The 14545-nt window shown below is 36.9% G+C and overlaps 1 protein-coding gene across 2 annotated transcripts; it reads right to left on the reverse strand.

The window, feature by feature from the left end:
* Positions 1–1057: 1057 nt before the first annotated feature.
* LOC144977664 (uncharacterized) lies at positions 1058–13308 on the reverse strand. Of its 2 annotated transcripts, XM_078923102.1 has the most exons (9): positions 12906–13033; positions 10588–10731; positions 9134–9220; positions 8347–8479; positions 7081–7270; positions 6449–6497; positions 5759–5961; positions 2806–4086; positions 1058–2451 (listed from the first exon to the last, which is right to left on the reverse strand). In XM_078923102.1, the coding sequence occupies exons 1-8, from the start codon at positions 12993–12995 to the stop codon at positions 3804–3806; spliced, it is 1179 nt and encodes a 392-aa protein (XP_078779228.1). In that variant the 5' UTR covers positions 12996–13033; the 3' UTR covers positions 1058–2451; positions 2806–3803. The 2 variants fall into 2 exon arrangements, with proteins under 2 accessions (XP_078779228.1, XP_078779229.1); XM_078923103.1 differs by lacking the exons at positions 1058–2451; positions 12906–13033 and adding an exon at positions 13210–13308 and having other exon boundaries at positions 3675–4086.
* Positions 13309–14545: the final 1237 nt, after the last annotated feature.

Here is a 14545-nt window from a genome sequence, read left to right on the forward strand (position 1 = left end):
ACATAATACAGTGCAAAACAGAGAGGTGATTTACAAGGCTAAAAATATTATCTTCCAAAACTCACTATACATTTGACTGTTTCCCTCTCAGCAGGGTATCTGGCCAGGGTCAGGATAAAACCAAGTAATCTCATTCCAAGACAAAGACAGGAAGCAAGTTGGAAAACAGATACAGGGGGATAGAAGACGCAGTAAGACAAGTACCTCAAAATGGGAGGTCAGGAACCCCACACAAGGTGGAAAAAAAGGAAAAGCTGCGCATTATTCAGCTCTAACCCTCCAAAGTAATTTAAGCAGCGTTGTGTTTGTTGCGAATCCAAAGCTGCAGCTCCACACAAAACCACAGCAACACACAGTTTTTTTTTGTTTGTTTGTTGCTTTAGGTCTCTTCCAACACAATTGAGGTTATATGAGAGACCGCTGAAACAAAAAAAACAAGCAATCTAACAAAAATAGTACAAATATAAATCAAAATCATAACTTAAAGATATCATAAGCTAAATTATAAATAACCAAGAACAAACAGGCAGAAGATTTACAGAAAAAAAATATCCCCTGTCAAAAATACAATCACAAACCAAAGAAGCAGGATAGGCTAGTAAAGAGAAGAAGAAACGACATCACTATCGGATCGTACACCCATGCGAACATCATAGGTATATGATTCAAGGGTGATGCTCCCATCCAACCACAGCAACACACCGTCTTCAGCGTTATGCGTTCACCAATTTGATAGAAAAAAGCATTTTATGTCCCCTTGAACACAATACCAAGTCCAGTAGCAAGTCCACCAACAGGGATGGGAGAGCATGGCTCTTTGTGGCCGTTGACTTATTTATGTTATTTATTTTGTTTCCTGTCAAATGATTTGTATGTATTTATATATTATTTTGGTCAAGTTACGGTTATTTATTTATTATTTATCACTTATTTGTCTATTTTTTCATTGAATTATTTTTACATATATTTATTGTTTCCTGTCAAATGATTTGTATGTTTATATATTATTTTGGTCAAGTTATGGTTATTTATTTATTATTCATCACTTACTTATCTATTTATTTTTTCTATTTATTGATTATATTCATATGTATTTGATTATTTTGGTAGTTTTCCTTCTACCTGTATTGACTTGAAATATGGAAATACATGGTTCGTCTTGGCAACTGCCTAAAATAAACCTTTGAATTGAATTTTTGAAGACCATGGACAATGTTTACAATGGGCTAGGTAGTTATTAAAGTTATTTTACAGCATGCATCACCACAGCTACAAACTAACTTCAGCATTTATGCATTCTTCACCAACATGACAGAGGAAGCGTTTCATGTCCCCTTGTATTTTATTTATATTTCCCTTTATCTTTTGGACTTTTTTTCAGACTTTTAAAATAATTAGTGTTTTCAGGATATTCGATTGAAACGATAAAATTGTACAAAATTCTCAAAATATGTCATGATTTTATTTCATTCGAGACACCTAGTCACTGTAAAAGCGTCTCAGTCAGGGTATTTTGTTATAAATGTTTTGTTGCGTTTCAGATATTTAAAAAAAAGTGTAGAAAAGTTTACAAGTAGCTAGAATAGGACGATGCCAGCAAACAGTCGGATCGCCTTGTCGCAATAGGAAACCGCTGCAATAATGAGATTAACCATACGTTTTCAGCCCAACACGTTTTCATTGGGAGTTTAATGTTTAATACTCGACAGTGCTAGTCCACGAAGAGGCAGAACCCAAGACTGACTACTTGGCATGTCTTAAACATCTATCAAACCAAAGACGCCATCGGATCATTCTGGAATACCTGCTAACAAGAGATCTGGAGATGAGGATGATCTGATAAACCACTTTGCTGCTCTCGTCTCGTATGTTAAGACTTGTTTTATCAACAGTTTCGGGAGCAAAGATGCATGCAACCCAGAAGCATTCCACAGTGGAGTTAGTTTGAGAGGAGTTTGTTGGACAAAACTCAAAATGAGAGTTTACACGCAACTGTTTGAAACGCGGTAGACAATTAGGTGGACTGTACCAAATCTGAGTTGTGGATACCCAGAACTGACCAATTGTAACACCCAACACAAAAAACATAGCTCTACAGAAAACAAAAATAAATAACCACCGAACAAAACTTGATTGAACTGCCTGGAAGTATGGAAACTTGGTTACAGCATCCAGTCGATTTTGACAAATGACATAATAGCCTTTAAATTTATTTCGAGTGAGAATTAGTCGGCATGTGTACATTGACGAGAAAGATGATTCTAACGAATTCTTTTTTGGGTTTTTTTTTTCCAAAAAAAAAAAAGGGGGGGAGGGGGTTCATGCAAACCCCATCATCAAAGTTATTTTCAATTAGACAACTTTTCTCCCAATATGAAAATCTTTCCATTTTATTTATCAATTTTTTGTGGCATCTTTGCCACCTTTCAACCCCCCCCCCCCCCCAACATTCTCTCTGGCCCATTGGAGAACAGTCCTGGTGCTTTGTCCAGAAGGGGCAGAGACTGAAGGAAAAATAACTCCATCTCACTCAGATCAGAAGTATTCCACATATCAGAGGGAGGTTTGTTGGACAAAACTCAAAATGAGAGTTGACACGCAACTGTTTGAAACGTGGTAGACAATTAGGTGGACTTTACCGAAACCGGTTTTCTGTTGCTTTTGGCATTGCAGAATATAACGGGGGTGCTGAGGCTACCCATGGCCTGATGGCTGCTGCAGGATGCATTACTGACGAGAGTGTAGAAAACTGGGTAGGAATGGATAGAAGCCATAATAAAAATATTGCACAACGCATATCAATACTGTTTCAAAATACAGCAGGCACAAATATTGGCGCACTTAAAAACAGTGGATACTCAGAACTGACCAATTGTAACACCCAACACAAACAATATAGCTCTACAGAAGACAAAAATAAATAGTACTGAACACAACTTGATTCAACTGCCTCGAAGTATGGAAACTTGGTTACAGCATTGTAGTCGATTTTGACAAATGACATAATAGCCTTTAAATTTATTTCGAGTGAGAATTAGCATGTACACTTTGATGAGAACGATGATACTTGCCATTGTTTTTTGTTTTGTTTGGGTTGGGATTTTTTCTTCAAAAAAGGGGGAGAAAGGTTTGTAACACATAATTTCATGCAAACCCCATCATCAAAGCTATTTTCAATTGGACAACGTTTCCCCTAATATGATAATTCTTTCCATTTCACATTTCATTTATCAGTTTTTATGGCATCTTTGCCACCTTTCTTAAAACTACCCCCCCCCCCCCAGTCAAGTGAGGTTGGAGGAGTTCACTACCATACTCCATGTTATCATTTATTAGATAGGCTCGGAATGCAAAGACTATCTTGGCAGCTATAACTTCTAAATTTCCCTTTCACGTTCACTGTAAAAAGTACTAAACAAAAATGAATATAACAGCTTCAAAAAAGATCAAAACGCCAAATGCGAAACGCTCCATGTTTGGTATTTCGTTCTTTTTTTTAAGCCGTTATATTAATTTTTGTTTAGTACCTTTTACAGTCCACAGCTTCTAGCAGCCTTAGTATCACTAACTGGGTAACGTGTATGATTCTATTGGGTTCTTAATTATTTCATTTTTATCCCCAGGCCGTCCACTCATCGATACGAGGGGCAAGCATCTCAATAGACCCCATACAAGGAAGATCCTCCTTGCCAAATCAGCCCAATTCGAGGAGAGAAGTCAAAACCATTCCCATAATGACCTTGTAATTCATCAAAAATGCAATTTCATCGAAATCAAATCTCTTAAAATTTCTTACTAGTAGATCAGGTGACGTAGTCTAGCATTGCATATTGCCAGGAACACAGTCGAGCCAATCTGTCAAACTGTGCCCTGTTCTTTTTGAATAGATTACCGATAGCAGGCTCCATACAGATGTTGCAGTATGGGTCGGTGAGAAGAGACTGGATGCTGATGAGGACCTTGGATATGGTGAGAGCCAGACTCCAGTTGTGGTGAATTGAATCGAGACCAACGTCACCGTGACGAGAAATATTGGGGTGAAAGATGCGGGTGATAAATCGGACTTTAGGAGGCCTCATGGGATAGCTGGACAAGGGGGGGAAAAAATGAAATAAGAAAAAAATTCAACATTTAAAATTGACTAGATTTTAAAAAAACAAAAACTTTGGGAATACTTTTTTACATGAAAGGACATATCACAGTATTGTATAAATGAAGATATTCTTGTCTGAAGAGAGAACGTAATCCCTCAGAGCTATAAAACCCACAGAGCAAGAGTTTGCCCCCTTTTTCAATAACATTGGATGCAAAATAGTGATTACTTATATCCCTTCAAATAGAATGCCAGTCTACAGCAAAATACCCTTTCCCTGCTATAAATAGACCGTGCTATCTCGGATTCTGGGTAGATTTATTGAGACCCACATGAAGAAATAGCGTAAAAAAGAAAAAGATAATATTCTTGCCAAATCAAAAGCAACAAAAAGTTTGCATTTTACAGTAAGCTGCCAGAAAACCTGGAACTATTAAAGAAATTTGTGACTCATCAATTCAATGCGGTATCATGTCGAGATGTTTGTTTTGTTTTGTGTTTAAAGGTTTTACGGCGCTTGCAAGACATTAAGGTTATATCAGCGCCAGTAAAAAGGAAGAAAATGGGATAGTAAAAAGTTATAGAATTACGATTAAAGCATCCAAGAATAAGGCAGACAAAGGGGAATTGGTTCAAAAAGGAAACAGATGTAGATTCCAAGAGCACACTATCAAAGTACATAGTTTGAGATCACCTAAAAGTCTCATCCAGACACAAGCATAGGTCCCCACAAAGAGGAATACACTCAAATGTATACAAATAATATATAACATGTTAAGAAAACATAACACAGTGCATAACAGAGAGATGATTTACAAGGAAAAAAATATCATCTCCCAAAACTAAGTACACATTTGACTGTTTCCCTGCCAGCTGGGGTATCAGGCCAGGGCCAGGACAAACTAAGTAATCCCATTTCAAGACAAAGAGAGAAAGCATGGTGGGAAACAGATATAGGGGGATAGAAGACAGTATGTACCTCCCTGCCCGCTATGGGAGGTCAGAATCCCCACCCAGATGTCAAGATGAATCGGGATCTTAAAAGTTAAGAATTAAATTGATATAAAATACCAACATCCAGATTTTTGCTTTTGTAAGAAATTGAATCCATTCTTCATCATGAATTGAAATAAATAAGTTTCATATTAGCAGCAATCATTTCAATCTCCATCACCCAATTCATGCCAACTAAACACCCCTTTGAGATGGTGGATCACATTTTTGTTAAAAAAGGGAAATCGTGTATTCAGCCCCATTTGATCTACATTTTTTTTTCAAATGTTAACATTAAAAAAAAAATAATTGAGCTTTTATATAGCGCAATATCCACTAAATGTGCCCAAAGCGCTTTACAAGGGGTCCCTGGTCAACAGCAACATTTAACATGTAGGACGGGACATGATGCCTGTTAGGTGATACTACAATTTTTCAGACAGAGACAACGCTGTTAACGGCCAGGTACTCATTTCACACCTGAGTACAGTGAGAGAATGTGAGTAAAGAGCCTTTTCCAAGGACTCAACTATGCGCCGAGCAAGAGACTCGAACCCAGGACTTTCCGACCCGAAAGCAAGTGTCATACCACTAGACCACATAGCCGAGCATGTTAAAGTCACTGTCATACGAAAACCATCTTCATTTGTTCAAAACAGAAAAGTCACTAACTTTTGTGGTATCTGCAGGTAAAGCAGAAACATTCCTCCTTCGTAAGGGCTGTCTTTTGGGCCAGTGATGGATGCTTGCCAGTGGCAGCAGTGCCTGTCGAGAGGCGTGGCCTGAATCCCTTCAGGCGGGTCCGTCTTCAGAGTTTTCATTTCACTGCGTAGTCTACGGTGACGCCAGGAGTTTTCTTCAATGGGCGGGGTACTCTGATGGAAAAAGATTATAGCAACAACACACCTTAATAAACACAATAAGAATAAAAAGACAAGATTCCTTTGAGCCATACGGCCCATAGAGCAGGAGTTAATCTCAGTTTCTAAAGCATGTAACAGACAATAGACAATGCTCACTACCTTTTGGACCCGACAGTAGACTTTCTACCAGATCTAACAGACCCAGCTACCCAATGACAGCTGGGCTGACAAGGGAGAGGAAGGGGGGGGGGGGGGGGGGCACACAAAAAATCTCAACTTCTCCAGGGATCAAACTCCATCCCTTTGCTTGTGAAGCCACTGCTCTACCAACAGAGCTATGTGGAACCCCCAATGATTTTGAAGTATAATTTAATACAGATGAGATTCAACTTTTTTTTTAAAAACTTTAGTCGACTATAGCCACACAACTAAATATATTTTTATTTCCTAAGAACTACAAATTATAAGTAGGAAGGTCTGCAGTTATCACAAGCCTCACCTGTAACATCATACTCTCTAGACAAAGCCGACATGGGGAACTCAGTAACCTGAAAAGAAAATTTTAAAAATTCACATTTCCTCACCTTACGTCTCAATTGAGAAATCAATTTTCTATTTTTCTATTTTTTAATTTTTTTTTTTTTTGAGTATTTAAAATTTGCTTAAAATTAAAATACAAAATGTATAAGATTCCCATTGAATGTCTTTCAAAATCCAAACTTGCCCATATTTGGAAAGTAGTCCAGAGCCATTAGGCCCATGAAGCCGGAGTTTATCCCAGTTTACATAGCGTGAAACGGACAATAGCAATTGTTTGCTACCGCATATTGGGAAAGAGAAAATAAAAATCAAAGATTTGACTCAAGAAACCTATACTATATATAACAACTGAGGTGTTTTTTAAAAATTTCCTCTCTTTTTCAGTGCTTGAAACAAATCTCGTCCTTTAAGACAGATCATTGTTGGACATGGCCTCCCAAACAGCTTTCTGGTTTTCAATTATGTCATTCGTCCTGCCTCTGTGGTTGTTCTCCATCCAGTCAACTACGTATCGAGACTATATTCCTCTTGGTCTCTCTCACAGGCACAATATGACAGAGAAAAACAGCAACAAACATACAAATATCTTACAATTTTGTATACATAGTCCTCCAACAAGACACTTTGTACTGAGGTTGGAAGAGAGGCCACCTTAGCTGGATGAAGTGTTTCCAGCGACTTTGCGAGATCTCACCATCGAGAATCTGTCTCCATCTTGTGCACACATTGCCAGCAACCCATAAAGAAATGTCGTCAAGATATTTGAATACCAGAAGCAGAACTGAATGGAGAGAAGAAACACAAAAATATCAAATAATTTATTTCTTCTCAGTAATTAAAATTAAAGAAAATGTACAACAAACACCACTAATAATATATGTCTAACACAGGATTACTCCGAAGAGATTTTTGAACACCAGAGCTGAATGGAGAGAGGAAACACAAGTATAAAATAATTCATCATTAACTTATTTGATTTTGTGTTTCATCTCTCCATTCAGCTCTGTTTCTGGTGTAAAAAAATCTCGTTACAAGCCTTTCTTGGAATACAGCCGACTGCAAAAAATGGAGATGTCTGGTGGATGCCCTTTGTGCCTCAAGGCCCGAAGAGAATTAAGTAAGTATCTCTTTTTAGTAAGCATTCCAGTAATAACACCAACTCAGTCCATGTCTCATCCGAATCAGTTTTTAATGAGTATCTATTGGAAAAACTTCCTTGAAATGACACAATTCTCTCTGAACTGTAGTGTCTACCACACACAGATAGAATTTACATCTACATAGAGAAGATCTACTTTGATATAAACATTTATATATATTGTAATCATAATATATCAACATATGGATTGGAAATTAGTGATGACCTGCTTTATAAGAAGAATACTAGACTAGCACATAGCTATTCCAATATAATTTGTAATGAACAAAAATGAGTGTAACAGCTTCGAAAAAGAAAATATCAAACACAGAACAAGGCCCAAAACCCTTCTTTAGCCAAAAAAAAAAAACCAAAAAAAAAAACAATTCATCTTTTGAAATCCAGGAAGACGACTGGGGAATATTTGGTATGCCTGTCTGTCTATAAGTGCTTGTTTTGATGTTTGTTATTGGTTGAAGGGTTTTGAGCCTGAAATGTTCCGCGTTTGGTATTTTGTTCTTTCATGAATGACGCTGATATACAAGTTAGCTCAGGATAGAGAAGGATGGAAACTTTCGTCTGGCCTATACCCAGACCCAGGGTGAAAAGGCAATGATGATGAGTTATATTGATTTTTGTTCATTACTGCAGCTTCTAGCAGCTTAGTATCACTTTGACTATTCGTATATAAAGTGAGTTGTACTCAGGACTCAACCAACCTTCAGGAGGAAAAGAGTCGATCAAACCCTTGGATGACAAAATGTCTTGTTCCCGGGGTATAGTCAAAGCATTTAATCTCTCAACAAGCCTGTCTGCTTTTAGTCTCGGAGGTCGTCGGCACTGATGAAAAACCTAGAAGATAGAATTCAAAAATGTTTGAGAAAACAATACGAAATTAAAAACAAATATTCAAAATTTAAAGTTTCAGATATCTTTGATGCAAACTGCAAAGCTTTCTCAAAAGCAACTCTACCCAGAAGGCATATCTATTTATAGCTACAGTATGTGTTTTAAATTGAACAGATTGACTCCGTGAGCTGATTGACAGGATGAAAGCATTGGTCGACAAACATCTTTTGGTTTGATCAAAATCTTTAATGTTCATCACACGAGATTTATTTGTAGAGCGGATGAGGTGTTAGGAAGAAATCAACAAAATTTATAAATCAATATGTTAGCTTCATTAGATGACATGATCATTTTTATCTTTAAATTCCAAGCTCAGTGCCATTTACTCACTGGAAATATGATTTCCTATAATCGTTATCAAGTCAAGTCCCAATTTCAGGGTTACCAATTCAGGAAGTATAAATTTACTGAAATTTTATACAAACACATTGACTGACCCCTTTCTGAGCGCTGAACTCCAGTAAAAAGTCATTATTCTTACTTTTCCAGGTGATTAGAAAATATACTGAGGGTTTATAACATACTGAATTCCGTAAATAATGGAAAATTGGCAACTTTGAAGATTCAAAATATGTCCTATGTAGCGTGTAAACTAACCTCTCTGTCAAGGCAGCCACCTAGACTGGCATAGAAGTCAGTTTCAGCTCCTGGTTCTTCCGTGCCAGAATCATCAGAATCCACTTTCTGTGCAAGATAAAATATAAACATTCTATAAAAATGGCAGTTTAAAAACTAAAAGAAAAATAGGAGAAACTTAACTAGTTCAAAACTGCATGAAGGACTGTAATACGAGGGTAGTTTGAAAAAAAAAAAAAAATTCTTTTGCCCAATTTTATAATTTGATACGAGGTATAGAAATATTAACCAACAAAATTTAAAATACAACATAAAGTTTTTGAATTGTACTTTTCATTTTTTAATTTGTATTTTGATATAATGCTCAGAAGAAAGAAGCAAAAAACTTGAAATAAAAATATATGCAAAATATTTTTCTCAGAAATATATAAAATTTCCTCAACTTTTACTACGTTTTTCTTTGTAAACACCAATCAATATCAATCTATTACAAGCAATTACTAATTTCAAACAAAAAGTCTGATAAAAAGGAGGAAAAGAGTAAGTATAGAATTGAAATGTAATAGATTATAGAAAGAATAACAATTGAGTTATTAAATTTCTGGTTTGATTATTAAAGTAAAAACAATATTTTGCATATATATTTTCATTTCAAGTTTTCCGCTTCTTTCGGAGCATTTTATTTAAAATACAATTTTTTTTCTTTGGTAGAGTATCGTTATCTTATAATTTTTAAAACATTTTGAAGTTTCATGTCAATGCTGTCTATTCCCAAAGATGCACGAGGTAACTTGAAATTTGGATGTAAACCATTTTATTCTATTTGTTAAAGTGATTTCAAGGACTGATATTGGCATCAAATGAATTAACAGTAAATATAAAACAGCGTCTACGTGCACGGTAACTTTAGGCAGTTTAGTGAGCAGCAGCAGTGGGAGTCAAATTGTGACCCAACTCGCCCATAAGAAAGTTGTGACTGGAAATTGCCGTTCGCTTTTACTAAAAGTTTTAGGGGGGTTCAATTAAAGATGCATAACTAATTATAAATAGGAATATCGCAGAAATTTTGGTATTATTTTCATCACTAACCGGGCACCTAGCCTCAGGATCTACGTACACGGTAACATTTATACACGGTAACCTTGAATCTCGCCTTTAATGGGTTAAATTGTATTGTTTGATTTTTTTAAATAACACACACACATACAGAGCAAGGTCCATCCATTGCTTGTAGCGGCAAACCAGTTACCGGAGCTAGCGTATACATAGATCCTGAGGCTAGGTGCCCAGTTACCGTGTGCGTAGACACTGCCAATATAAAATGCTGTGAGTTTTTAAGAGCATAGTGTAGATGAGATATGAAAAGCAAAGAAAAAAAAGCTTAAATTCACATTCATATTGATTATTCTTAAATATGCATGACTTCCTCAGCTGAATAAAACAAACCTTGAAGAAAAGAAAAAAAAAAAACTTACAGCATTGTAAACCCTGTTGTCATCTTCATCCTCATCATCTTTGTTGACATCAATAGAAAACAAAAACAAATGACAAGTACTACAAACGGGTTGTCCAAAGTTATCACCATAAAAACCATTGCACATCACACAGCTTTTGAATTGCTGGGGAAAAAAATAATAAAGATTGAAAATGAAGACAAGACAGGGAACCTGTGACATAAAAAAAGAAGATGGCACTTGGGTATCTGAAGATGAAGACAAGGCAGAGGTGCTAAATCTCTTCTTTGCAAGTGTCTTTACAGTGGAGAACCAGAAAAACTTGCCAGATATTGCTAAAAGAAGTAATATAGATACTACACAATGGCCGATTACTGAAGAGAGAGTAATGAAGAGACTACAAAACCTAAAGGAGAGTAAATCACCTGGACCTGACAAACTTCATCCTTACATCCTAAAAAACTTAGCAGAGCAGCTAGTAGAACCCCTAACCAAGATATTTAACCAGTCGATGAAAGAAGGAAGACTACCTAGGGAATGGAAAGAAGCTAACGTCACAGCCATATTCAAGAAGGGAGACAGAAAAAATCCAGAAAACTACAGACCAGTGAGCCTGACATCTGTCGTCTGCAAGCTCATGGAACAGCTGATTAGAGAAGAAAATGGTTGATCATATGACCAAGAACAAACTATTCAGCAAAGATCAACATGGTTTCATGGCGGGAAGGTCTACAGTAACAAACCTACTTGAAACAATGGATGACTGGACGAGAGACCTGGAATTAGGCAACAATTTAGATGTCATATACCTCGACTTCAGAAAGGCATTTGACAAAGTTCCACACTGGCGCCTAATCAGGAAATTGGAACAGTATCAAATTAATGATCAGACAGTCAAATGGGTCCGAGATTTCCTCAAAGATAGAAGACAAAAAGTGATAGTGAATGGAACAGCATCAACAGAGAGACTGGTAACAAGTGGAGTTCCACAAGGAAGTGTACTGGGACCAGTTCTCTTCCTGATTTATATCAATGACTTGCCAGACAATCTATCATCTAAATGTAAAATCTTTGCCGATGATACTAAGCTCTATGGAGTAGCTAATACAGAAGAAGAAAGAAACACCTTACAACAAGATTTGAAAAAGCTTGAAGAATGGTCCGAAATATGGCAGATGGAGTTCAATGTAGATAAATGTGCAGTTCTTCACCTAGGAAAAAACAACAGAGAAGCAAACTATATAATGAAAGAAAAACCCCTGCAGAAATCCAATGGGGAAAAAGACCTAGGAGTATTTATTGATAGGAAGCTAAACTTCAAGAAGCAAATTAAAGATGTTCAATCTAAGGCTAGTAAAACACTCGGAATAGTGAAAAGAAATTTCAAGAATCTGAAAACAAAACACATGACTACCATCTACAAGACTATGGTTAGATCAAAGCTGGAATATGCTAACTGCATATGGTATCCGAAGTTTGAGGGAGACAAAGACTGTTTGGAAAGAGTGCAAAGGAGAGCAACAAAACTTATCACACACCTGAAAGACAAAACATACTGTGAGAGATTGAAAGAATTAAATCTCCCGACCTTAGATTACAGGAGAAGAAGGGGAGATATGATCCAAACATATAAAATAGTAAAGGGAATAGACAGGGTAGAGGCAGGATTCCTTAAACCAAACAAGAACATTCAGACACGAGGAAACAGCAAGAAACTGAAAAAAGAACGTTTTAAAACAAATGAAAGAAGGAACTTTTTTTCATCTAGAATTGTAAATAACTGGAATAAACTACAAGAAACCACAGTATCAGCAAAAAATTTGAATAAATTCAAAGCAGAGTTGGAGATAAGCAACACCCTAGGAAACAAGTTCAATTATAAAAATTGGTCCAATCATTAATAGATGAGGAGGAGCGAAGGAGACTACACCAAGTCTAAAAGCTCTATACAGAGGTATCCAGGTATCCAGGTTGAAATTGTCTAGCTATCTAGATAGTAGAAAAGGCTATCTCTACATGAAACAGTCAATTACAATTCCAAACAAAATAAAAAAGGTTGCAAAACATAGCTAATCAGTAGATTAAACAAGAAACGGAAACGCATATTCTCTCTGACTTGACCATGGACAGCGTAAACTGACCATGACAATAGCAATCATAATCATAACGATGGGATGGTGGACCATATGAAGTTCTCTCTCTAACTCTAACTCTAACTCTTACACTCTGTGAAAACGGGGTGGGGTCGAGAATAGGCATAAAGTCACTAATTACAAAGCTTGAGAACGTTTTATTTAATACAGACGGCTAACTGTAAAATTAATTTACTAGATTACCACCTCAGGTCTCAAAAAGTCATGGTAATCTGTATTCTCAGCTGCATCAATCTGTGATCGAATACGCTTCACAATGTTGTTTATGTTCGCCATTTCGCAACGTTAGATTCGTTTCTTTTCCCTTTCCTGTCAACTTTTTGAAATTTCAGTTGCAGAAATGCAAGTTTGTATTTTTTGGTGAAAAGTCACACGCTAACCTACAAGTTTATGAATAAAAAAATGACATATGAAACTTTTTCTTTCTTTCTTTTTATTTTTTATTTATCAATTGTGGGGAGGGATTCATTTTCTAATTTGATATTCCTACCTGATTGTCGACAACACCGCTAATGCTATCAATCAGCATGCGACTCCGGGAGACTCCAAAATGAAAATGAGCAATGAGAGAAAGCGCAGTTTATTTCAGCAACTTTGATTGCATTCAAACTACGTGAGACCCAGGTTACATCTAATCAGATTGTTATGGCCTTATTATTATTATTATTGCCTCGTTTTTGCAATGAATGGTGATTAGACTTGAAAATTGATCATTTATATCACGTGTTCAAGTTAAGTATGTATTCACCAATTCTTCCCACCAAAACAATCGTGACCAACCCCAAAACACACTATGATTACCTAACTTTGAATTTGAATTAATTAAAGCAATGAGAACTTTACTCTGGTGTATCAATAAATAGAAGGGGATGTGCACTTTGGCCAAACTTCAATAAGAGAGGTGAGGGGGTGTCCGGAATTATTGAACAAGAAAGATTGGGGGGGGGGGGGGGGGTTGCGCAATGTGACCAAAGAAGGGGATGGGGGCGAGAGGGAGGGCGCAATTTGACCAATCCATGAAATGGGCGGGGGGAGGGGGGGGATGCGCATTTTTTGGTATAGGTATTCTAATTATAGAGAGGCGAGATGATATATATATATATATATATATATATATATATATAAAATATATATATATATATATATATATTCATCATATAGGCCTATTGTGCCAAATTTTGGCACTTGTTCTCAGTTGCTTGAATTTTGATGACACTCGACTTTTTATGACGTCATTCTAGACAGGTTGGCACCGAATGTCAAAAGTGACACAAGACCCGTGGTGACCTTGGATTAGTAGATGTTGGGCAGTGGACCGGGCAATCGTTCTCTCTCTCTCTCTCTCTCTCTCTCTCTCTCTCTCTCTCTCTCTCTCTCTCTCTCTCTCTCTCTCTCACACACACATATATTCTCTCTTTCCCTTACCCATTTTCTCTTCTAATCACCCTTCTATCTTCATATGTTTACAGAAGTCATCTGGTCATAGAAAGATAATAGATTACAATAAGCAAGGGTAGGTAGTCCTTCTAAGCCATTAGGCCCATGGAGCCGGCGTTTATCCCGGTTTCTATAGCCTGAAACGGACAATAGCAATTGCTTGCCACCCTTTGAAGAGAATGCGAGTCTATCGCACAGTGCTTTCCGATGGACGGTGTCCCCATTTCGAGCCGAATTAATAAGTCCCTGCAACCTTTGAATCAGATTCCCTGACTACGGACAGAGATGCATATACGAGATTGAAGTCGGTTTGGACGAATTCAATCCCTCGAGGGACGGGGACATAAATTCCTCGAAACTAGGTGAGAAGTTGCAAGGCCACCAGTAAG

The sequence above is a fragment of the Berghia stephanieae genome, chromosome 7, assembly GCF_034508935.2.
Source record: "Berghia stephanieae isolate SIO BIC M18660-M18661 chromosome 7, UCSD_Bste_1.3, whole genome shotgun sequence".
NCBI lineage: Eukaryota > Metazoa > Mollusca > Gastropoda > Nudibranchia > Aeolidiidae > Berghia > Berghia stephanieae.